Here is a 23,942-nt window from a genome sequence, read left to right as displayed (position 1 = left end):
GAGTGGCAAAAGTATGTGAACCTTTGCTTTCAGTATCTGGTGTGACCCCCTTGTGCAGCAATAACTGCAACTAAACGTTTGCGGTAACTGTTGATCAGTCCTGCACACCGGCTTGGAGGAATTTTAGCCCGTTCCTCCGTACAGAACAGCTTCAACTCTGGGATGTTGGTGGGTTTCCTCACATGAACTGCTCGCTTCAGGTCCTTCCACAGCATTTCAATTGGATTAAGGTCAGGACTTTGACTTGGCCATTCCAAAACATTAACTTTATTCTTCTTTAACCATTCTTTGGTAGAACGACTTGTGTGCTTAGGGTTGTTGTCTTGCTGCATGACCCAGCTTCTCTTGAGATTCAGTTCATGGACAGATGTCCTGACATTTTCCTTTCAAATTCGCTGGTATATTTCAGAATTCATTGTTCCATCAATGATGGCAAGCCGTCCTGGCCCAGATGCAGCAAAACAGGCCCAAACCATGATACTACCACCACCATGTTTCACAGATGGGATAAGGTTCTTATGCTGGAATGCAGTGTTTTACTTTCTGCAAACATAACACTTCTCATTTAAACCAGAAAGTTCTATTTTGGTCTCATCTGTCCACAAAACATTTTTCCAATAGCCTTCTGGCTTGTCCACGTGATCTTTAGCAAACTGCAGACAAGCAGCAATGTTCTTTTTGGAGAGCAGTGGCTTTCTCCTTGCAACCCTGCCATGCACACCATTGTTGTTCAGTGTTCTCCTGATGGTGGACTCATGAACATTAACATTAGCCAATGTGAGAGAGGCCTTCAGTTGCTTGGAAGTTGCCCTGGGGTCCTTTATGACCTCACTGACTATTACATGCCTTGCTCTCAGAGTGATCTTTGTTGGTCGACCACTCCTGGGGAGGGTAACAATGGTCTTGAATTTCCTCCATTTGTACACAATCTGTCTGACTGTGGATTGGTGGAGTCCAAACTCTTTAGAGATGGTTTTGTCATCTTTTCCAGCCTGATGAGCATCAACAACACTTTTTCTGAGGTCCTCAGAAATCTCCTTTGTTCGTCCCATGATACACTTCCACAAACACGTGTTGTGAAGATCAGACTTTGATAGATCCCTGTTCTCTAAATAAAACAGGGTGCCCACTCACACCTGATTGTCATCCCATTGATTGAAAAGACCTGACTCTATTTTCACCTTGAAATCACTGGTTCATCCTAGAGGTTCACATACTTTTGCCACTCACAGATATGTAATATTGGATCATTTTCCTCAATGAATAAATGACCAAGTATAATATTTTTGTCTCATTTGTTTAACTGGGTTCTCTTTATCTACTTTTAGGATTTGTGTGAAAATCTGATTATGTTTTAGGTCATATTTATGCAGAAATATAGAAAATTATAAAGGGTTCACAAACTTTCAAGCACCACTGTATTTTCTGTTTATTTATGCCGTCTTTGCAATGTTCACTGTGGAGTTGTGTTTGTATTTTCTTAAAGCCAGGTCAGTTAATATATCACCCAGTGTCTGAATGAACCCACAGATCATGTGTATTCCTGCTCCAGACTCTGTTTTTTGAGGGATTTTCCCATCGTGTGATCTTGCTTCAAACACTACCGTTTGATGGACTGCAAAGTGCCACTCGGTCTACTTTTTTTCATCACCAGTTTCGTCACCAGGCGACTCGTCACGCCATGTCACTCGGTGTCGCTCAGCCACCACTGGAAATGAATGACTTCCATTTGCTTTGTCGCTTGTTGTCACCAGGCTGTGTGTGATGTAAGTTTCATTATCACGGAGTGTCCACGCGGTTCCGTGCGGACGTGCACAATCTGTACAATTTGTCTTTAAATCAATCAAATGTGCATTAATTCATGGAGAGAGATTTTTTACATTTATTTGATTTGACATACACTTGCATTTTTAATCTTATGTCCTGTTATAAAAATTAAAAAACTGTAAGATGAGATAAACCACAAAAAATAACAACATCTTCTCAGCGGTCTTCAATGAAAAACATTCAGAAGTCGTTTCTTACAGACAGCTGTGCATGCATCTTCCTTGTGAGGAGAGGATCATGGGAACAACTCCGCTTCCGTGGTGTCCACGGCTGTCCGTATGCGCGTCCACAAAGGAGTATAACTGAGGTTTTAGTCATGAATGATGCTCAAAATTCAATTTCTTGGAATTATTAAAAAAAAAGTGAATAGATCAGAAAACCATCAATACTGAAGATAAGCTTTCGAATGCCGATCCTGTCACCTTGATCTGCTGAGCAATGTGAAGCCAAATGTTCAGCATTTCGCCTCATTCATGTTTTCGTGCAGGCTGCTGGCACATTGACTGAAAATAGCAAACATGAAGCAATAAAAAAGGCAGACAGTTTGAAATCGCAAACAGTGATATCAAAATGCCATTACTAACATGACTTACTCAATCCAGCAAGCAGCTCACTTTTTCTCCACAAACAAGAGCCAGAGATGAGCATCCAATATTAAAGGCTGCTTGAACTGGATTTGAACTGGAAAAAAGACAGCATGAGCTTTGAGAATTAGGCGTTTATCACATGAATGTGCGATTTAAAACAATTTATATTTATTTCTGTGGTTCCTTGGAAATAAGTGTTGCCATCCTGAAACAGAAGTGACCCGCTGCTAATGGCCGCCGCCATTCACTTGAAAAATACAGCAGTGAGAATTGGCCACTTGCAGCCTCATGCTGCTTTCAAATGGAGCTCATGAGCTTTTGATTGACATGAAGTCATGTCCATGAAATGCTTGGAGTTCAAGTCGTGTCATCGTGAGAACGCTGCGAGGCAACAGCAATATGGATGCCAAGAGACTCCTTGTTCAGGCTACGTTAATACAACCCCGATTCCAAAAAAGTTGGGACAAAGTACAAATTGTAAATAAAAACGGAATGCAATAATTTACAAATCTCAAAAACTGATATTGTATTCACAATAGAACATAGACAACATATCAAATGTCGAAAGTGAGACATTTTGAAATTTCATGCCAAATATTGGCTCATTTGAAATTTCATGACAGCAACACATCTCAAAAAAGTTGGGACAGGGGCAATAAGAGGCTGGAAAAGTTAAAGGTACAAAAAAGGAACAGCTGGAGGACCAAATTGCAACTCATTAGGTCAATTGGCAATAGGTCATTAACATGACTGGGTATAAAAAGAGCATCCTGGAGTGGCAGCGGCTCTCAGAAGTAAAGATGGGAAGAGGATCACCAATCCCCCTAATTCTGCGCCAACAAATAGTGGAGCAATATCAGAAAGGAGTTCGACAGTGTAAAATTGCAAAGAGTTTGAACATATCATCATCTACAGTGCATAATATCATCAAAAGATTCAGAGAATCTGGAAGAATCTCTGTGCGTAAGGGTCAAGGCCAGAAAACCATACTGGGTGCCCGTGATCTTCGGGCCCTTAGACGGCACTGCATCACATACAGGCATGCTTCTGTATTGGAAATCACAAAATGGGCTCAGGAATATTTCCAGAGAACATTATCTGTGAACACAATTCACCGTGCCATCCGCCGTTGCCAGCTAAAACTCTATAGTTCAAAGAAGAAGCCGTATCTAAACACGATCCAGGAGCGCAGACATCTTCTCTGGGCCAAGGCTCATTTAAAATGGACTGTGGCAAAGTGGAAAACTGTTCTGTGGTCAGACGAATCAAAATTTGAAGTTCTTTATGGAAATCAGGGACGCCGTGTCATTCGGACTAAAGAGGAGAAGGACGACCCGAGTTGTTATCAGCGCTCAGTTCAGAAGCCTGCATCTCTGATGGTATGGGGTTGCATTAGTGCGTGTGGCATGGGCAGCTTACACATCTGGAAAGACACCATCAATGCTGAAAGGTATATCCAGGTTCTAGAGCAACATATGCTCCCATCCAGACGACGTCTCTTTCAGGGAAGACCTTGCATTTTCCAACATGACAATGCCAAACCACATACTGCATCAATTACAGCATCATGGCTGCGTAGAAGAAGGGTCCGGGTACTGAACTGGCCAGCCTGCAGTCCAGATCTTTCACCCATAGAAAACATTTGGCGCATCATAAAACGGAAGATACGACAAAAAAGACCTAAGACAGTTGAGCAACTAGAATCCTACATTAGACAAGAATGGGTTAACATTCCTATCCCTAAACTTGAGCAACTTGTCTCCTCAGTCCCCAGACGTTTACAGACTGTTGTAAAGAGAAAAGGGGATGTCTCACAGTGGGAAACATGGCCTTGTCCCAACTTTTTTGAGATGTGTTGTTGTCATGAAATTTAAAATCACCTAATTTTTCTCTTTAAATGATACATTTTCTCAGTTTAAACATTTGATATGTCATCTATGTTCTGTTCTGAATAAAATATGGAATTTTGAAACTTCCACATCATTGCATTCCGTTTTTATTTACAATTTGTACTTTGTCCCAACTTTTTTGGAATCGGGGTTGTAATTTCACAAGCGATTGAGCAGGTCACGGAATACAGGAAATGCAAAGGCACAATGAAAAGGCGAGGCAGTTATAAAATTACGAAGAAAGCTCTATCCAGCTAAAATTAAAAACGTATTAACTTCTCATTCACAAAGTCATGCACTTCCATGGCCTCTGCCTTTTCTGAAAATGTCAACAAACGCATCGCATCTTGTGAGTTTCCATTTCCAAAGTCATGAATACCACAAGAGTGGGGAATTCATCTGGACTCTCCTTGTGAACACAGAAAACATGACCCCATCTGAAGGCACCATAAGATGCACCAGGTTATGAATGATGAAAGCACGTTCGTGCTCACTGTCCCAGAACTCATACAGATTGTATTGTCTGCTGTTCGGGGGAGAAAAAAAGCAAAAAAACAAAACACAAGTCAATCAGAGCAATCATTGGCAATTTTCAACCAGACTGAAATTGGGACTCCGATTAAGATAGAAATATTTCCTCCCTTTCGCACTTTAGTGGTGTGTCACCTAATTGCCCCAAGGAACAAACTGCCCCTGCTCCAGTGTCAGTGCACTGTCACAGTCAGAGGTAGGTTTCTCGAGAACATGACAAGGTGTGTGTGTGTGTGTGTGTACACACGAACGCATTCGAATTTTACAAACTATGAGAGAGAGAGAGAGAGAGAGAGAGGTGAGAGGATGAATGTTTATCGTCGTACAAGTTATAACTTCTTTCATGGACGTTCCACAACATTAACTCCAACTATGAAATGGATTCTCTCCCCCCCCCCCCCCCCCCCCAAAAGAAAAGAAAAGAAAAGAAAGTATGGCTTTTTAAATGGCTGGAAATTTTATGTAAGAGGAATAATACGTGTTGGGGCATCATGACCGATGAAAATCATCAACTTTGGGTTGCAACACTAACTTTGCTTCATCATACCAGTCTGTCATTGGATATTTTACGACAACAGCATGACCCAGAGGTTGTTTTTTTTTTTCCTTAGGTAATAATTTTTTCTTCTAAATGAGCTTTTCAGACAGAGAGAGAGAGAGAGAGAGAGAGAGAGAGAGAGAGTTGGAGAATCACCATACATATCAACCTATACGGAATGTCCGTATTTTATACGGATTTGATTCAATAAACGTAGTATACGGGCGTATAAATAAAGTTATACGGATTCTTTAAAAAAACTTCAATATTTATTTAGAGCTATAATCAATTCCCACGATGATAAAAGAGCGCATAACATTTACAAACGTACTGTACACCACAGACAGCCAGTAAAGAGTCTTATGAAATCGCGCGTTATCTTGTGGTAGCGAGACTTCGTTCCACTTTTGATCATGCGCACACTGCATTGTGAGAATCCCGCCAACCGTGAAGTCATAGACATATAAACATAGACGCCGCCTTCTGCGTAGAATCATACGTCATTCTCGCCGCCATATTGGATGTGGCAAAGTGGAGATTCTTCAACCGTCTCTGGTATAGCGTCTAGACAGTAGCCGAGAATAAAGATGCCTCATTCATGTGCTGCGTTTAACTGTACCAACAGGTTTACCGTCCAAACGAGATCACATGGGATTACCTTTCACAGGTGAGACTGGAAAAATACTTTTCATTGTATTTGGTCATTATAACGTAATTTTACGAACAGATTTTTCTGACTTTGTGGCTAATATGAAGTCTCGCGCATAATAGGCGCTCGGTGAAACCTGTCTCCAAACAACGAAGTATTTCCTTCGTAACTACGCTGATAACACTTTGTGTTTTTGTCAAACATTGGAGCTTTGTATTCATTCTGAAGGTTTATGGTTATTAATATTGAATAAAAAGTAACTGGGATATATCATTGTTAATTATCATTCAAATTTTCGGTAAATTATTTTAATTTGCATCTTATACGGATTTTATAAGGGAAATACGGATTTTGGAGGTTGGTTATACAGGTTTGATTGACCAAAGGTTGACATGTATGAATCACTGAAAATGAACTTTCCTCAGAGATTTTGTTTTGGAGGAACAGAATGAAGGTGTTATTTGCCAGTGTACAGCAGGAACAGGATATTTCTCGAAACTGTAAAAATAGAATCAGAAAAACAAACAAAAATTGCTCAAGAATGTTCTGGAATTTCACTCAAACGTTTGGAGCATTTGCTCATGTTTATTCTGTCACAGAGCCGTCACGAAGAAAGTCGGTCTGCATCCTTTTAAGAGATGCCATATTCTTTTTTTTGTTGCTATGGTTTCTGGCGCCAATATTGTCCCGCGTCAGAAAAAGTGCACGACAACACTCCAGATAAGATGCTAGCTGTTAGCGCTTAATATGAGGATTTATTCACTTCCACCTCTCATTCCTTTCATCACACTAATTCAGGCCTATTCAACTAGCGGCCCGCGGGCCAGATGTGGCCCGATGAAAATTTTTTGCGGCCCGCCATGAGAATGGACTCCTCGTGATCTTGCTGAATCATACTTGCTGTGATTGTCGAGCATAGGCCTATGATTTGCAAGTAGCGCAACGCTGCCCCCAATGGTCATACTAATTCTTGAGTTTTCACACAAGCACAACACATGAAACTGCTCAACCTGACCTTTCCTGATTGAATATTTGCGAGAAAATTAGCGTTGAATTAAAATAAAAATAAATGCCACTGATAGGTCTGCTGCACGGACTGGCCAGCGGGAGTTTTCCCGGTGGGCCGGTGGTTCAGTGTGGGCCGGCGGAGAAAAAAAAAAAAAAAACAGTTGCGCGCTGGCCTTTAATATGATAAGCAATGTTAACAGTTTCTTTAAGAAACTGTTAACATTGCTTATCATATTAAAGGCCAGCGCACAACTGTAATAAGCAATGTTAACAGTTTCTTAAAGAAACTGTTAACATTGCTTATCATATTAAAGGCCAGCGCACAACTGTTTTTTTTTTTTTTTCTCCGCCGGCCCACACTGAACCACCGGCCCACCGGGAAAACTCCCGCTACTCCCGATGGCCAGTCCGTGTCTGCGAGCTCCGTGTCATACGTCTCTGTGTAACAATTTCAAGTCGCCAAGATTCGAAAGCAGAGCGTGCCGTTAATAGTAAACAATCTCATTCCCACAAGTGGGTTGAAGATGGCTCTGTCTAAAGCCAAACGTCGAATTGACGACAAGAATCGTCAGTTTAAAGTAGAATGGACTGACAAATATTTATTCATTTTACCCTCTTCAACAAGTAGGAGACCCACATGTTTATTGTGCAATGAATCCATCGCTGTAATGAAGGAATATAATGTCAAGAGGCACTTCTCTTCAAACCACAGCTCCTTTTCCACTAACTTTCCCGAGGGCTCGGAGGAACAGAGGAAAAAGGTACAAGGACTGGTCGGATCATTTAAAAACAGTCAAGTGGCTCTTGGTCACTTTTGTACAGCTCAAGAGAGGGCTATGTCAGCATCACTGCGAGTGGCCTGGACGCTAACTCGTAAAAAACGACCCTTCACAGAGGCAGAGACAGTGAGGGAATGCATGCTAGCGGTCATAGATGAGGTGCTAACTGACGAAAAAATGAAAGAAACTGTAATTTCGGCTGTCAAGAAAGTGCCTCTATCAGACACGACTACCCTACGTAGAGTGGAGTTGATTGCTGAGGACGTCAACAGAAAACTTTTGGAAAATCTTAAGAAAGCTGACTGTATGTCCATTGCTGTTGACGAGTCTACAGATAATACAGACATTGCACAACTTTGCATCTATGTCAGGTTTTTTGACGGCACTGGATTCCGTGAGGAACTTCTCGGCCTTGTTCCTTTGGAGGGCCGTACCACAGGAGAAGTCATTTTTCAAAAGATTGTGTCGTTTTTTCATGAACGTGACTTGGAATTGGCAAAGGTTTGCTTGTTGGTAACTGATGGCGCACCATCTATGATGGGCCGAGTGCAAGGACTGATAGGTAGACTGTCAGCAGTCGCACCTGGGATGCAGTTTTTACACTGCATTATTCATCAATCAGTCTTGTGTGCTCAGCTAAGTGGCGATCTAAAAAAAACAATGGACACTGTTATCAGCATTGTTAATTTCATTCGCGCTACATCGAGCCTGCAGCGTCGACTTTTTCGGCTGCTTCTCCTTGACACTGACGCCGAACACTCAGATCTACTCCTCCATAACGACGTCAGGTGGCTCAGCAAAGGAAAGGCACTAAACCGGTTCTGTGAACTTCGTCAGGAGATCCTGACTTTTCTGAAAAACTCTCAACAAACACGGGCATCAGCGCTCTTGGAGCAGATGATGAACGAAAAGTTCTTGGCAGAGGTCCACTTTCTTTGTGACATTTTTGGATACCTGAATACTTTGAATCAGGAACTACAGGGCCGTGAAAAGTCGATTGCGGATTTAGTGGACAGGCTATGTGCCTTCGAAGCCAAGTTGACAATCTTAACAAAAGACTTGAGTGACTCAAAATTAATGCACTTTCCACACCTCCGTGAATTTATGACCACTGCACCCGGACGTCACATTACATACGTAATGACAGACTTCATGGCAAAACTGACTGAGAACTTTACGCAAAGATTCCAAAAGTTCACCATCCCCAAAGAAATGCTGTTGTTTGCCCGTGACCCTTTCTGTCTTGCTCCCGATGGAGAAGTGAGTTTAAAAGCGCAAGAGGTATGTTGTGTTAATGAAAGCATGTTTCAGATGGAATTAGTGGATTTGCAGTCTTCCTTTGCTTTAAAAACGTACTTGCAGTCTGAGGGTGCAGACAACTTTTGGTCTAAACATGTTAGCAAGCAACAGTACCCCACAATAAGGAAAGTGGCTTTGCAAATACTGACAATGTTTGGGTCCACTTATGCCTGCGAGTCTAGCTTTTCTCATTTGAATGCCATCAAAACAAAGTCACGTTGTTCTTTGACCAATGAGAAGTTGCATGAATGCCTCAGGATTGCTCTTACCACTTATGAGCCTAATTATCTTGAAATAGCCAAATCAAGACAGTGCAATTTTTCACACTGATTGGCTACATTCAAAAACTATGCTGTGATGTAGGCATGTGTGGCAACATAGGCTACCTGTCAGAAAATTGTTTGTTTTGGATGATTTGTGTGTTATGTGTGTCATGGATAGTGTGTTATGTCAGCATAAATTGAAATAACCAAATCAGAAACTGTTTGGAAAAAAAAAACAGTTTGATGTGATGTGAACTGATATGATGTGATACATAGTTTGTGTGCAAGGAACCTGTCCTATAGATAAGTTGTTTTGTTATGCTGTGTTTTTAATGCTGTGATGTAGGCCTATTATACATAGCTTGTGTGGCAACTTGGTTATCTGTCAGAAGGAAGAATGTTTTGGATGGATAGTGTTATGTGTGTTATGGACAAGTGTGTTATGTCAGCATAAAATCAAATTGAAATAGCTAAATCAAAAACTATTTAAAAAAAAAAAGAAGAAGATGTTAGAATGTTTTTTGTTTACAAATTTGAGTAATTGCTTTTGCACTGGATAAAATTTTGCTTTGACATTAAATGCAGTTGGATGCAATTATTTTGCGGTGTCTTTTTGTATGCGGCCCCCGAAAACTCAGTGATATTTCCAATCGGCCCTCTTGGTACTAAAGTTGAATAGCCCTGCACTAATTTATCGTTTCATATTTGTAGATAAACCAGGTTTGGTTTCTTGGTACAGGTTTGGGATTTGTGGTGAAGTTGTTTGAAAGCTAATCAGTGCTAATTGCTTTGCCGTCTGTGAGGAATAAAACACTCATTCATCTCATTATCTGTAGCCGCTTTATCCTGTTCTACAGGGTCGCAGGCGAGCTGGAGCCTATCCCAGCTGACTACGGGCGAAAGGCGGGGTACACCCTGGACAAGTCGCCAGGTCATCACAGGGCTGACACATAGACACAGACAACCATTCACACTCACATTCACACCTACGCTCAATTTAGAGTCACCAGTTAACCTAACCTGCATGTCTTTGGACTGTGGGGGAAACCGGAGCAAACCCACACGGACAACATGCAAACTCCGCACAGAAAGGCCCTCGCTGGCCCCGGGGCTCGAACCCAGGACCTTCTTGCTGTGAGGCGACAGCGCTAACCACTACACCACCGTGCCACCCTGGAATAAAACACTGTGAGGTAAATATTTCCGTTCGAGCTGGGGAGAGGAAGTGGAGGGACTGTTGCCACACCAAAGCTGATGGGTTTCCCTGAGAACAGCATGCCGTGAACTGCTTTATTCCTCTTATACCACATCAGTTGACCGAGTTATCTTTTTAACTTGTTAAAGCTTGACACATTGTACTTTTTATGCCTTTATAGTTACATTTGACATTGTGGAACATCTGCAAAATATCTCCTCACTTGTGTTATAGCAGCGATAAACAGTTGTTCCCTCACCAGCCTTTTTTTTTCTTTCTCTCTGTCAGAAACTGCAAAGTATAGAATCTGTCCTGAAGATGTCAGAAAAGCCGAAATTATTTCTGGCTTTACATCCGACTGTTTCTAAGGTGCTGACGCTGGAGACTCCTTCCTGACCTGATCACTAAACGACAGCACCGTCCCTGGAGTCTGGATTTCTGACTTCTGTTCTTGCCACAGCTTCATGTCAGGGTTTTAGTTTGTTCAGGTTGTTGTTGTTTTGTGAAGTGACTTTTTTTTTTTTTAAACTTCAGACTCTTTCAGGACCAGACACTCAGATTTGCAACAATACAGAAGTAATACAGAGTTGCTGCAGCTCATTAACAGGTTGTCGTGCATATTACCTTGATATTCAGGCAATATCGGTTTGTTTTATAGGTTTATAGGGCAGCACGATGGTGCAGTGGTTAGCACTGTCGCCTCACAGCCAGAAGGTTCCAGGTTCGAAATTCATGGCCGACGGAGGCTTTCCTGTGTGGAGTTTACATGTTCTCCCCATGTCTGTGTGGGATTTCTTCGGGTGCTCCGGTTTCCCCCACAGGCCAAAGACATATAGATGAGGTAAGATACCCAGGCGCTGGGGTTGGACGAGCCAGCGCATACTTGTTCCAAGCCTGGATAGACTGGGGAGGGTTGTGTCAGGAAGAGCACCCGGTGTGAAACCTGTGCCAAATCAAATCTGTGGAATGGATCTCCCCCTAACAGGAGCAGTTGGAAGAAGTAGGATTTGGAGATCAGACTACTTTATACTTGCTGTTCTGTAGGTAGCCACCAGATGGCGCTCAAATTCTATCCCAAAATTTGTCCCTAATTCTCCACACTGATACACAAAAGTGAATATTTTAACTTGCATAAAATAGTTGTTGTTTGTCGATCAGTCGATGTAACTGTCTGTCTGTCAATCTGTCTGTCTGTCTGTATGATCTGTCGATCGGTCAATTTAGCTCTCTGTCCATCTATCTGTCTGTAGATCTAGTAAGTTAAGATTGTCTTTGAGAACAGTTTGGACATAAAATACCAGTCGCAGAGATGTAAACTCACCTCTCTGTCAATCTATCTGTCTGTCTGGATATCTGTCTATCTATCTGTCTGTTTCTGTCTGTCTGTATAATCTGTCGATTGATCTCTGTCAATCTGTCTATCTATCTATCTGTCTGTGTATCTATCTATCTGTTTGTCTCTCTGTCTGTCAATCTATCTCTATCTGTCTGTCTGTATATCTGTCTATCTCTGTCAATCTAGCTCTCTGTATAATCTGTCGATCGATCTCTGCCAATCTGTCTGTCTATCTATCTGTCTGTCAATCTATCTCTGTCTGTCTGTATTGTCAGTACATCTCTCTGTATATCTGTCTGTCTGTTTATCTGTCTGTCTGTTTATCTGTCTGCCTCTCTGTCTGTATAATCTGTCGATCTATCTGTCTATCTTTGTTTGTCTCTCTGTCTGTCTGTATAGTCTGCCGATCTATCTCTCTGTCAAATTATCTCTATCTGTCTGTCTGTATATCTATCTCTCTGTCAATCTATCTCTCTGTCTATCTGTCTGTCTCTCTGTCTGTATAATCTGTCGATCTATCTGTCTATCTTTGTTTGTCTCTCTGTCTGTCTGTATAGTCTGCCGATCTATCTCTCTGTCAAATTATCTCTATCTGTCTGTCTGTATATCTATCTCTCTGTCAATCTATCCCTCTGTCTATCTATCAATCTATCTCTCTGTCTATCTATCAATATATCTCTCTGTCTATCTGTCTGTCTCTCTATCTGTATAATCTGTTGATCTATCTGTCTATCTGTTTGTCTGTGTATCTATCTGTTTGTCTCTCTGTCTGTCAATCTATCTCTATCTGTCTGTCTGTATATCTGTCTATCTCTGTCAATCTCTGTATAATCTGTTGATCGATCTCTGCCAATCTGTCTGTCAATCTATCTCTATCTGTCTGTCTGTATTGTCAATGTCAATACATCTCTCTGTATATCTGTCTGTCTGTTTATCTGTCTGTCTCTCTGTCTGTATAATCTGTCAATCTATCTGTCTATCTTTCTGTTTGTCTCTCTGTCTGTCTGTATAGTCTGCCGATCTATCTCTCTGTCAAATTATCTCTATCTGTCTGTCTCTCTATCTGTATAATCTGTCGATCTATCTGTCTATCTATCTGTTTGTCTCTCTGTCTGTCTGTATAGTCTGCCGATCTATCTCTCTGTCAGATTATCTCTGTCTGTCTGTCTTTATCTGTCTATCTATCTGTCTGTCTATCTATCTAGGAAGTTAAAATTGTTTTTGAGAACAGTTTGGGAATAAAATGACGTTCACAGAGATGTAAACTCACCTGTGAATGATTATTTGCCAATCTGAATTATCACCTGGACCCAAAGGCATTTCTGTGACATACGATGATGTATCACAGTTTACTGTAGGTTTGCTCACAAACTGCCAGCAATGCAGAAGTGCTGCATTTAAAAAAATAAAAATAAATAAAATCTCCAGATATTCAATCCACCGTTTTCTGCTGGTCTTGGATCAGTGGCATCTGAAATCACAGTACTGTCTGTTCAGCCTCAGTTCCACACTGAATATCGACCAATAAACTACAACGCTATCATAACCGTACATCGTTAAACGACGATGCCGCTGAGAAGCAAACTCAAAGCCCAGAATAACCAAGATGGTGGCTCCCTGTAAAACACTGTAAACAGATTAAAGTTTGCAGTTCATGAAGGAGAGATTTTGTCCTGTGTTAAATGCGTGACTCATTGGTATGAATTACTGTACTTACCAGAAGGAAAGCATGGAATTGATAAACTGGTCTCCTAACAAAATTGACACAGTTTTCTTGATGAGAAGTTTGGGTTCGGGGGAACCCGTCTGTCCTGCCGGAACGTTTGCGGCTGGTTACACAATGGACGTGTGGGAGCAGTGGCGGGTCGTGTGCCTGGCGATTCTTTCTGTGGAGGACATTGAAGATATCTACCTATTCGGAACCATGATTACAGGACTTTTGCTGATTGGATTAGGCATTGCCCTGGTATATTGAGGAAATCAGACAACGGTGACAGCTGTTCAAATCCCCACAAAGCTGCCCGATATGATTGGAGTGGTGGGCAAAGCTGTTGGCACTCGGACTGTGGACATTCAGAACTTTAACCACAAAATGGTTATTTCGGAGCAGCTTTCAGCTTTGCAAGGAATACGTTTTTCAGAGATCAATTTGAATAGAATGGACAGATATGGACGAGCGGTGTGGACGTGCAAAGACTGCGTCTGGAAAGACCAAACAATTCATATCTTATCGACATTCGGCGCCCTGAGACAGAACCGGCCTTGGTTCAGGCCGTTGCTGAGGAAACATTTCCCCCTGAAGGTCACTGCCGGGAGACGCTCTCGCATTCCTTCTCTAACTCTCTGCGGTCACCATTTTTACCCCCAGTGCGACAAGCGGGTGCGTGACCAGCGCCTTCATGGCTGCAGGAGCGGACTGCTGCTTGCTTGCGCTGGATTACCTCCTCCCCTACCCCCTACCCCCCTTACCCCTGATCCCCCCCCTCAAGTCCCGTGTTTAAAGTGTACTTGTGTTGTTGTGCTTATGTGCAAAGGTTTTTAAATGTTCCCACACTGTACTCCTGACAGGAGCATAGTAGGGGGGTGTTCTTTTTTTCCTTATCTCTCCTCATGTTGTGTTTCCTTTTTATCTTTATCCCTGTCTTCCTGTCCTGTCTACCCTATGTCAATTGTATGTTGTATATGTACGGACAGGTTGACGGCTAATTTCGCCGGTATGTGTGACTCGTGACAATAAAGGGCATCATCATCATCATCATCATCATCAAGGAAACGTCTCCAGGGAGCTGCTTCTCTTCCTGATCCGGCCTCTATCACATCCAGCATGTGCCATTAAAATGAAGAGCTGGCACTCATTGGAATAAACGCTTTACGCACGTTTCTGTCTGTTGTATCACTGTGTCTCGTAGCTCTATCAACATTCGGCTCAAGAATACCGCCGTTCAGTTGTGAAAGCACGATGACTTATTGAAAAATCGTCATTTTTATGAAGCTGAAAGCTTGAAAGAGCTGAAATCAGCCACACACCTTTAATTTACGTTCAGGAGCGGCGCCTGGAGAAAGATTTATGTGCTGTCAGAATTGAATTCAGTCTCTCTATTTCAAACAGCGAGGGGTGGGAAAGTCTCATTGTTCATAAAGAAGAAAGAATTTTTTTAAAGGGATGACAAGTGCTATGTCAAATTATTCACTTCAAAAATATTCACAGATATTTTTAAAAGTAGATTTACATCCCTCAGTTTTTGATGCTTCTTCAAAATGCTTTGTTTCCTCCTGTTCTGTTTGTGCTCTAAAAAGTGAGTGCAGTGGCACATTGGGCTGATTTTAACGAGAGCTCAAAAGTCTTTGGACAGGGCGACATATTTGAAACAATAAATTATTTGCAAGAAAAAAAACACATTTCGACAGATACTTCTTGAACTCTTTTATTGTCAAATATACATCTTAAATGAATGCAAGTTCAAAATTCTCACACAAAAAAAAACCCGATAAATGCATTTTGGTCCACATGCAGAACAAACACAGTATCTCCAGTTACATAATAAAAACAATTAACATAAAAAAAGAACAATTTGAAAAATAAAAAAGCTTCACAGATCATAAAGGTCTGTCATGGAAGTCCAGTTGAACGGCTGTAATGAAAGATTACGCAATTCTGCCTTGCTATTTCAAAGAAAATCAGGATAAATGAAAGGGAAAAAAACACAAACTGGGTTCTCTGTTTAAAACGTTAGCTTAGCGAGCAAACCTACGCCATCCAGCTTTCCAGTCGAAACTCATTGCGCTTAGCGTTCTTCAATAAAATAATTGAATCTTTCCTTTTTATCAAAACTTGGATGATAAAGTAATGGAAGCAGTGAAAAAACATAGAACTAGCCAGACAAGGTAATATCTCTAATACCGCGTAATCGATAACTGCTGTCAATATTTTCCCAGAATTCCACACTTAGTAGACTAAAATTAACAGTATTTGTACACCAGTATAATATCATGAAGCAATCTAATTTTATCTGATACCTGATCGGTCACACCTGTGAAGTGACATGGGTTACCTGCTGAAAAAAAGCTCAGAATTTATTCCGTTCATCAATTTGTAGAGATTCTGAAACGCTGAATCACCAGCGAATCCAGTCAGCCCAGAAAAAACCATCGTTCTGTGTCAGTAATTAGCCTGAAATTTTATGAAGTGACATTACAGAGACTTTATTTTGCAGACATTGATTTCATTACTGTACAATTATATTGTTATCCTGTTGTGGCGGTGATCTGTTGCTCTGTTTTTCGCCATTGTCATGGCAGAACAGTTCCAGGCATCCGCAGAGAATTTAAACCTGTATTCTCATCAGCGCAAAACAGCTTCATACCCTTCAGCTCCAAAAAACAATCGTATAAAAAGGTATATTAACACATTTACAAAAATGCCATGCCTCACAAAACAGATCGATACGTAATAATGGCAACATCAAGAGCTCTGTTTCTGAGGGGCACCGATACGACCTCCAGACGTCTTATTCTGCTAAGCACCTGTCCAGGTCTCGGCGCATGAGCTGGCCCAAGCGAGCTGAAGTGAGCAGAAACGTGATGGCTGTGATGAGCTCAGTAAAGAAGGAAATGGCTGCGAAGGCCAGAGACCAGCCAAAATAGATGTCGATGTCTTCCAGAGTCTTGTGTCCAGACACAGACACAGCCTCTCGGAAGGCAGCTGCAGAGTAGGCCACGTACATGCAGATGCCCATAAATGTAATCACAGCTGGAAAAAGAGTTTGAACAAAGAAATCGGTCATTAATTTTGGACAAGATTGGGAGAATTTGCTCCTCAAGGTAGGCCAGTATATACTAGTGCATCTCAAAAAATTAGAATATTGTGAAAAAGTTCAATATTTTCCATCAGTTATTTAAGAAAGTGAAAATGTTATATATTATAGACTCATTACACATAAACTAAAATGTTTCAAGCATTTTTCTATTTTAATTTTAATCAGTATGGCATACAGTACAAAAACATAAAAAAAAACCCATCTCAAAATATTAGAATATTTCATTTCGAGTTTGAGTAAAACAGTATGAACACAGTGTATCTCTCGGTCTAGTTCAGCACACACAACCACAATCATGGGGAAGACTGCTGACTTGACTGTTGTCCAGAAGATGATCACTGATGCCCTCCACAAGGAGGGTAAGCCACAAAAGGTCATTGCTGAAAAGGGTGGCTGGAAAAGGTGCACAAGCAACAGGGATGGCCGCAGTCTTGAGAGGATTGTCGAGAAAAGTTGATTCAAGAACTTGGGAGAGCTTCACAAGGAGTGGACTGAGGCTGGTGTCAGTGCATCAAGACCCATCACGAACAGACATCTTCAAGAAAGGGGATACGACTTTCGCGTTCCTAATATCAAGCTACTCCTGAGCCAGAGACAATGTCAGAAGTGTCTTATCTGGGCTAAGGAGAGAAAGAAATGGACTGTTGCTCAGTGGTCCAAAGTCCTCTTTTCAGATGAAAGTACATTTTGCATTTAATTTGGAAATCACGATTCTAGAGTCTGGAGGAAGAGTGGAGAGGCACAGAATCCAAGGTGTTTGAAGCCCAGTGTGAAGTTTCCGCAGTCTGTGATGATTTGGGGTGCCATGTCATCTGCTGGTGTTGGTCCACTGTATTTTATCAAGTCCAAAGTCAACACAGCCATCTACCAGGAGATTTTAGAGCACTTCATGCTTCCATCTGCTGACGAGCTTTTTGGAGATGCTGATTTCCTTTTCCAGCAGGACTTAGCACCTACCCACAGTGCCAAAACTACTACCAAATGGTTTGCTGACCATGATATTACTGTTTGATTGGCCAGCCAACTTGCCTGACCTGAACCCCGTAGAGAATCTATGGGGTATTGTCAAGAGGAAGATGAGAAACACCCGACCCAAAAATACAGATACGCTGAAGGCCACTATCAAAGCAACCTGGGCTTCAAGAACACCTCAGCAGTGCCACAGACTGATCACCTCCATGCCACACCGCATTGATACAGTAATTCATGGTAAAGGAGCCCCAACCAAGTATCGAGTGTATAAATGAATATACTTTTCAGAAGTTGGACATTTCTGTATTGTAAATCCTTTTTTTGATTGATCTTAGGGAATATTCTAATAATTTGAGATACTGGATTTCTGATTTTCATGAGCTATAAGCCATAATCATCAAAATTAAAACAAAAAAGCCTTTAAATATTTCACTTTACATGTAATGAATATAGCATATATGAAAGTTTACCTTTTTGAATTAAATTATGAAAAAAAAGAAACTTTTTCATGGTATTCTAATTTTTTCAGATCCACTAGTATGATATGATATATCAACAGTGTGATGTCATAACATCGAACAACAGTTCTTTTATAACTTGCTGTAAAAAGTCATCAACTGGAGATGAAAAGCTTTTCTATCCAATTTTTTTCAAGCTCCTTCTCCTTCTTAAGTAGAATACTTAGATTTTGATCAACGCTTGAGAAAAAGTTCAGAACCAATCGAGTCAGCAAAAGTTGATATCATGATACAGCCTGAAAACGTCTTCATGTATTGCGATATGAAATCAGACAGTATGTCCTGTTCTTACTTTAACTCATCACACCCAAAGTTACGGCCCAATACACCTTCCTCAAATACCAGGAGAATCAATCAGACCACATGTACGGCCTAAAATAAGTCCCAAAACATCACCGTCACAGAGTAGAACAAGGTTATGGCCTAAAATGCATCCTGAAATCCTGTAACAATCAATCAGACCCATGGTTACGTCCCAAAATACCAGTTTCATCAATCAGAGTGGCAGTTATGGCCCAAAATACCACTATAGCCAATTGGACCACAGTTATGGCCCAGAATACATGTCAGAATATGACTGTATCCAGACAGACTGCAGTTATGGCCCAAAATATGTCATAAAATACAAGTATAACTGAAGACCCCAGGCAGTGAGATCGCACCGAGATAAGGATCAAAACAAAGGGGTTATTTTCTGTTATTTTTCTCCAAATATGAGAATGTATGCTAATGTCTAAAGCACAAGTTACGATGAACTCCTTTAAACGTGATAATTTATGCGAATGCCACCATTCATTCATACTTCTCAAATTGAATTCATTGACGTTCTTGTAAATTCAAATATTGTGATGTTTAAATCATGAACACCTCATCGTTGGCTGATTCCAATTATATCGGTTGGCTTTTGGATTTATTCACTGAAAACAACACTTGTGTCTAAAACTGAGCTCCTCTTGTGACGTCGCCCAAAAAAATGGCTTGAAACCACTCAAGAAAATTGTAGTGGTTGTTGTTGCAATATTATTTGAACAGATTTGACTGCTGTAAAATAAATCAGGAAAAATATGCCAGTGCAAACGGAATATTCTGGTATCTGGGACGATGGCGCAACATGGATGACGTGTTTCCAATTTGCATATTCATGCATACGGTATGGGAAATCTGTAAAAATGTTGTGTGCAATAAAGTGGAATGATGCAGCAAACAAGTACTGAACACGCTGACGGAAATTTATGTAGTCTTTGGTGAAGTTTTTATTTGCAGTAACAGCTTCAACAGGCTTCCTGTTTGAAGAAACTAATCCCTTGTGTTCACGTGGGATTTTGGTTCATTCTTCGACACAAACTGTCTTTAACTGAAATGCTGGATCACGATCTTCCGTTCATTCTGTCCATTTTCTCTCTGGTTGAAGTGTGATGAATGACTGGGCCGTTCCAACACCTTTATTTTCCGTTTCGGATTGTTGTCCTGATGGAAAGTCCACCCACATGTCATCCTCCTCATCATCATCCTTGAGGATAGCAAGAGATTCTTCTCAAGAATTTTCCAGCACAAGTCCCCATTCATTTTGGTTTGAATAATGTGGATTCTGCTGGTACCATGAGAAGAGAAACAGCCCAGTACCATGATGCTCCACCTGTGAACTTTACTGTCGGTGTGATCTTTTTAGTGTCATCTGCAGAACCAAACATGGCAAATAGGAAATTTTTTTTTTTTTTTTTGTCTCGTCTGAGCACACTACATTCTCCAGTAACCTACAGGCTGCTCCAAATGTTCTGTAGCAAACCTCAAACAAACTTCAGCATGCCTTTTCTTCAGTAACGGAGTCTTCTGAGATGATGGAGACTGTTTTGTTCATGTCAGCTGTACCCCCTGCTTCTCTTTCTCGAGCTCTTTTTGAGTGCTGCTTAGCTCTTGGGCTGCTCTTCTGATAAACGTTCTGATTGTCCAGTTGGAAATCTTGCGGGGAGCTCTTGTGCATGGTTGACTGATGGTCCTTCTGCTTGCAGATCAGATCATGGTCATGGTGGTGCTTATAAGAACATTTCGGAGTTGAGAGATCTGTTGGTCTCCAGTGCAATTATGAAGCAACTCATCAGTCTTGTTGTGAAGGTCTTGGAGAGCTCTTCACATCATGGAATGTCTCTTGCTTGAGAGCTTGGTGCCAAATGATTTGTTGACTTGCATCTAATCTCCCAGCATGCACTCACCCAGCAGGTTCTAATTAGTACAGGGAGAAGAACTCATTTGTGCAATCAGCTGGATTTCTGACTAGGTTCAATACTTTTTCTTGCTGTTCCACTTTATTCCACATCTTTGTTTTTGTGTGTGTTGGAATATAACGATTTCTTGTTCTGTGTAGTTTTATTGCGTTCACACTAACGTCTGCTCTCCATTTCACGTCATTAACTGCACTGGAAATATCTTTAACAGAAAAATAGTTTTGTTGAATATTTATTTCCCCCACTGTACTTATTTATCCATGAAGTCACTGATTCATATTTCTCTCACTGTTACATGTTTGTACAATTATTTGACCAGAGCACTGCTTTCTCGAGGTGCAGAAAGGTTTTGATGAGTGGTCGGGTGTGTGTGTGTGTGTGTGTGGTTTTTAAGTGAGCTGAGAGTGTCGAGCACCACTGAGTCATGATTAAAGGGGAACTGAAGTCATTTTTAAACTTGCTTTATTTCTTAATTAACGTGTTATTCAATTATGTTTTCGGTTTTATTAGCCTTATATCGTGACTCGTATTGGCATATTATATTACACTTATCAGCCTTTTCGGTTTTTAGCCATGTTGAACGTAGTTCTTTTGGTCCACGGCAGGCGTCGCTTATCCGCACGATCTTCACGAGACTTGTGCGAGACTTCAAACGTGAAGTGTTGGCGCCGCCATTTTGAAAACTGTTTACACAGCGGCCAGATCGCCATATCATTCCAATATAGATTAATTTCGAGATTTGCCAGCTTCATCAGTGATGGAGCGCCAGTCCTGCGCGATGTGGCGCGTGCACCTGAAGGTGCCTCGGACTGCACGCACGCCATGAACAAGGCACATCTGAGCTCAATTAAGGAACTACGTGTTTGCCTTTTTAAGGACTGTGCTGATGCATTTGCATCGCGAAGTATTACGATACGCATTACCGAGCCTTTCTATCCGGTGTCTTGATTTCCTGTTTCGCGATCCGTGTGCCTGTTTCTCATTCTTGTCCTCGCTTAAACTTTGATGTACTGTTTGCGCCTCGACTGACCCTTTTGCCTGTATTCTGGTTTTTGATCGAGCCTGCCGTTTTGGATTGTTTGCCTGTGTGTATATATATATATATACTGTATATTCTGCACTTTATTAAACTGTATACTTCCGCACATACATCCGCCTCCCTCGCGTACGTGACATGGAGATTATTCCATACGACTTCAAACCAACATGGAGTAGAGAAGAGTTGGAAAGACAACAGGATAAGGACGAGTCCGTCGCATTTGTGCTCATTATTCAATGTTTTTATTTGAAAACTCCCCCCTGGCTCTTGATTTGCTGTTCTTCACTTCCTCTGGGTTTTTTTAAATTCATTAATTTCCCCCCCGTTTCCGGTTGAGAATACGCCGTGCGCATTCTGGCTGCCGCTTCTCACCGGAGCTTTTTATTTTATTTTATTTTCCCTTTTTTTCTTTTTTGGTGTTTGTGTAGTTGTTTGTTTGTTTCTTTGTTTTTTTGTTTGAGTGTTTTGTCCACCAGTTGTGGTGTCGTGCCAGACCCAGTTTTGGGCGTCGGTTCCCTCCAAGTCTTGGTTCGCCGTGGGTAATGCCTGTGCTCCTCAATATGGACTGCAGTGAGTTCATTGCTCTTTTTAACATCAGGGTTGTCCAGCACTCTGTGCAGCGGTGCTTTTGTGCTTGGCGTGATGTTGCTCGGTGGCGTTGCGGCAGCTGTGCAGGTGGTTTGGGACACACCAGCGCTCTGTGTGGCGGTGCTTCTGTGCTCACTTTGTGGATCTATAGCGTGGTGTTCCGGGCGGTGTTGCCCGGCAGCGTCATGGCGGCTGTGCAGGAGGTGTGGGACTTGTTTTCATGCGCCTTTTGGTGGGACTGTAGCTGCTACACCACTGGAATGACATCCTGACCTCCTTTTGGTGGACTTTTTTTTTCCCCCCCTTATAATTGTGAAGAGACCTTGGGTATGAGAAAGGCACTATATAAATTTAACGAATTATTATTATTATTATTATTATTATTGTTTGTGATTGTGTTAATAGCTGTATTTTTGTATTTTGTTGCTGTTGTTTTCAATCAAGATTTTAAAAAGAGAAAAAAAAAGACTACTCCACTGTGCTGGCATTTACGTCATTACTGTCGCACAATTAAAACGTGCCAGATCAGGCGGCTGGTGGGTTTTCAAAATAATAAATACATGCGTATATTTTAGTGATAAATACATATTATACTGAGCGCATTTCCCACATAATCCTCACTAAGGTTTCGGACAGCGCTACAAAATGGCGTCCCCACTATATAGTGCCCTATATACCGTAGTGAGTAGGGAGCGATTTCAGACACAGGGAAAACTTCCGGCTTGATTACATCAGCATTCGAAAGAGAGCGCGCGCGTCTTTTGACAACGTTGGCAGATGTCGGTCACTTTGATTTCCGCTGTACGTTTTACTTCCGTCCTACGATGTCTCGCACAGGTCTCAGCGAATCTCGTTTACGGCCATCGCTTTGACATATGGACTGATATATTACAGAGGATATTTCAAACACTCAGAACTTGTTATAGCAGCGACAAAATAGCGATCAAAAATGCATTCCGATATTTAATAAAATGAGATAAATAGAATTTTGATGATAAAAAATTTGCCTTCAGTTCCCCTTTAAGACGCCGTGCTGTGAGTGTGAGGAAGCTCACTGCCGCTGAGGAGAAGCAATCCGGTGGCGAGAAGAAGACGATGGGCTCGAGCCAGAATGCTCATGACGCCCATCATCCCTCCGAGAAAGAGGATGATCACACTGAGGGGCAGCAGCACGATGAATGTCGCCTGCATGTCTGTAAGAGATTCATAAGAACAATAAAAGCAATAACAATAATAATAACTTTATTCGTAGAGTACGTAATGGAATAGAAAATTGTATGATGGGGTTTTAGGGCCATTGTAGGTTTAAAAAAAAAAAAAAAGGAGCTGAGGGAGGAGGTTATATTCCAAGGAAAAGATTCCTGAGATCAAAGTCAGAAATCTACAAGAAAAAACTTGGATATTATTTGATATTATAAACTCATAAATTTGTGAGGAAAAAAACCCTCTGAAATTCTGAGACGAAATGGTCATAAATTTATGAGAAAAAAAAAATTGGAAAAATGATGTCGTTTTGTGCGTTATGGAGCAGAGGGAGGGAGAGGGAATATTCTGAGGGGAAAAACTGGAATTTTCGATATTACAGTTGTACATTTATGAGAAAAAAAACTGATATTCTCTGAGGTTATATTTCTCTGAAATTTTTTTTCCCTTACAATTTTGACTTGATAATCTCAGAGAATATCTGAGGTTTTTTTTCTTACAAATTTACAACTTTCATCTCAGGATTTCTGAGTTTTATTCTCAGAATATTCCCCCTCCCTCAGCTCCATATCGTTGTTTTTTTTTTTAATCTACAGTGGCTTGAATAGTGTTGTAAAAAGGATGAATGAAATAAAAATTGAGTATGAAAATAAAATACATAAATATAGAATGCAATGAAAAT

General features: G+C 41.1%; 1 protein-coding gene across 1 annotated transcript in view; it reads right to left on the bottom strand.

Moving 5' to 3' along the window:
- Window positions 1-15,435: 15,435 nt before the first annotated feature.
- LOC132868278 (transmembrane protein 114) overlaps window positions 15,436-23,942 on the bottom strand; it is a 49,110-nt gene continuing 40,603 nt past the window's right edge. The window contains exons 3-4 of the mRNA XM_060901122.1: window positions 23,113-23,250; window positions 15,436-16,651 (exon numbers count right to left, since the gene is read on the bottom strand). Of these exons, the coding sequence (XP_060757105.1) occupies window positions 16,410-16,651; window positions 23,113-23,250 (380 nt within the window). The 3' untranslated portion in view covers window positions 15,436-16,409. The remainder of the gene's footprint in view (window positions 16,652-23,112; window positions 23,251-23,942) is intronic.

The sequence above is a fragment of the Neoarius graeffei genome, chromosome 20, assembly GCF_027579695.1.
Source record: "Neoarius graeffei isolate fNeoGra1 chromosome 20, fNeoGra1.pri, whole genome shotgun sequence".
Taxonomy (NCBI): Eukaryota; Metazoa; Chordata; class Actinopteri; order Siluriformes; family Ariidae; genus Neoarius; species Neoarius graeffei.
The sequence above is the reverse complement of the archived record's forward strand: the minus strand, read 5'-3'. Positions and strand labels throughout refer to the sequence as shown.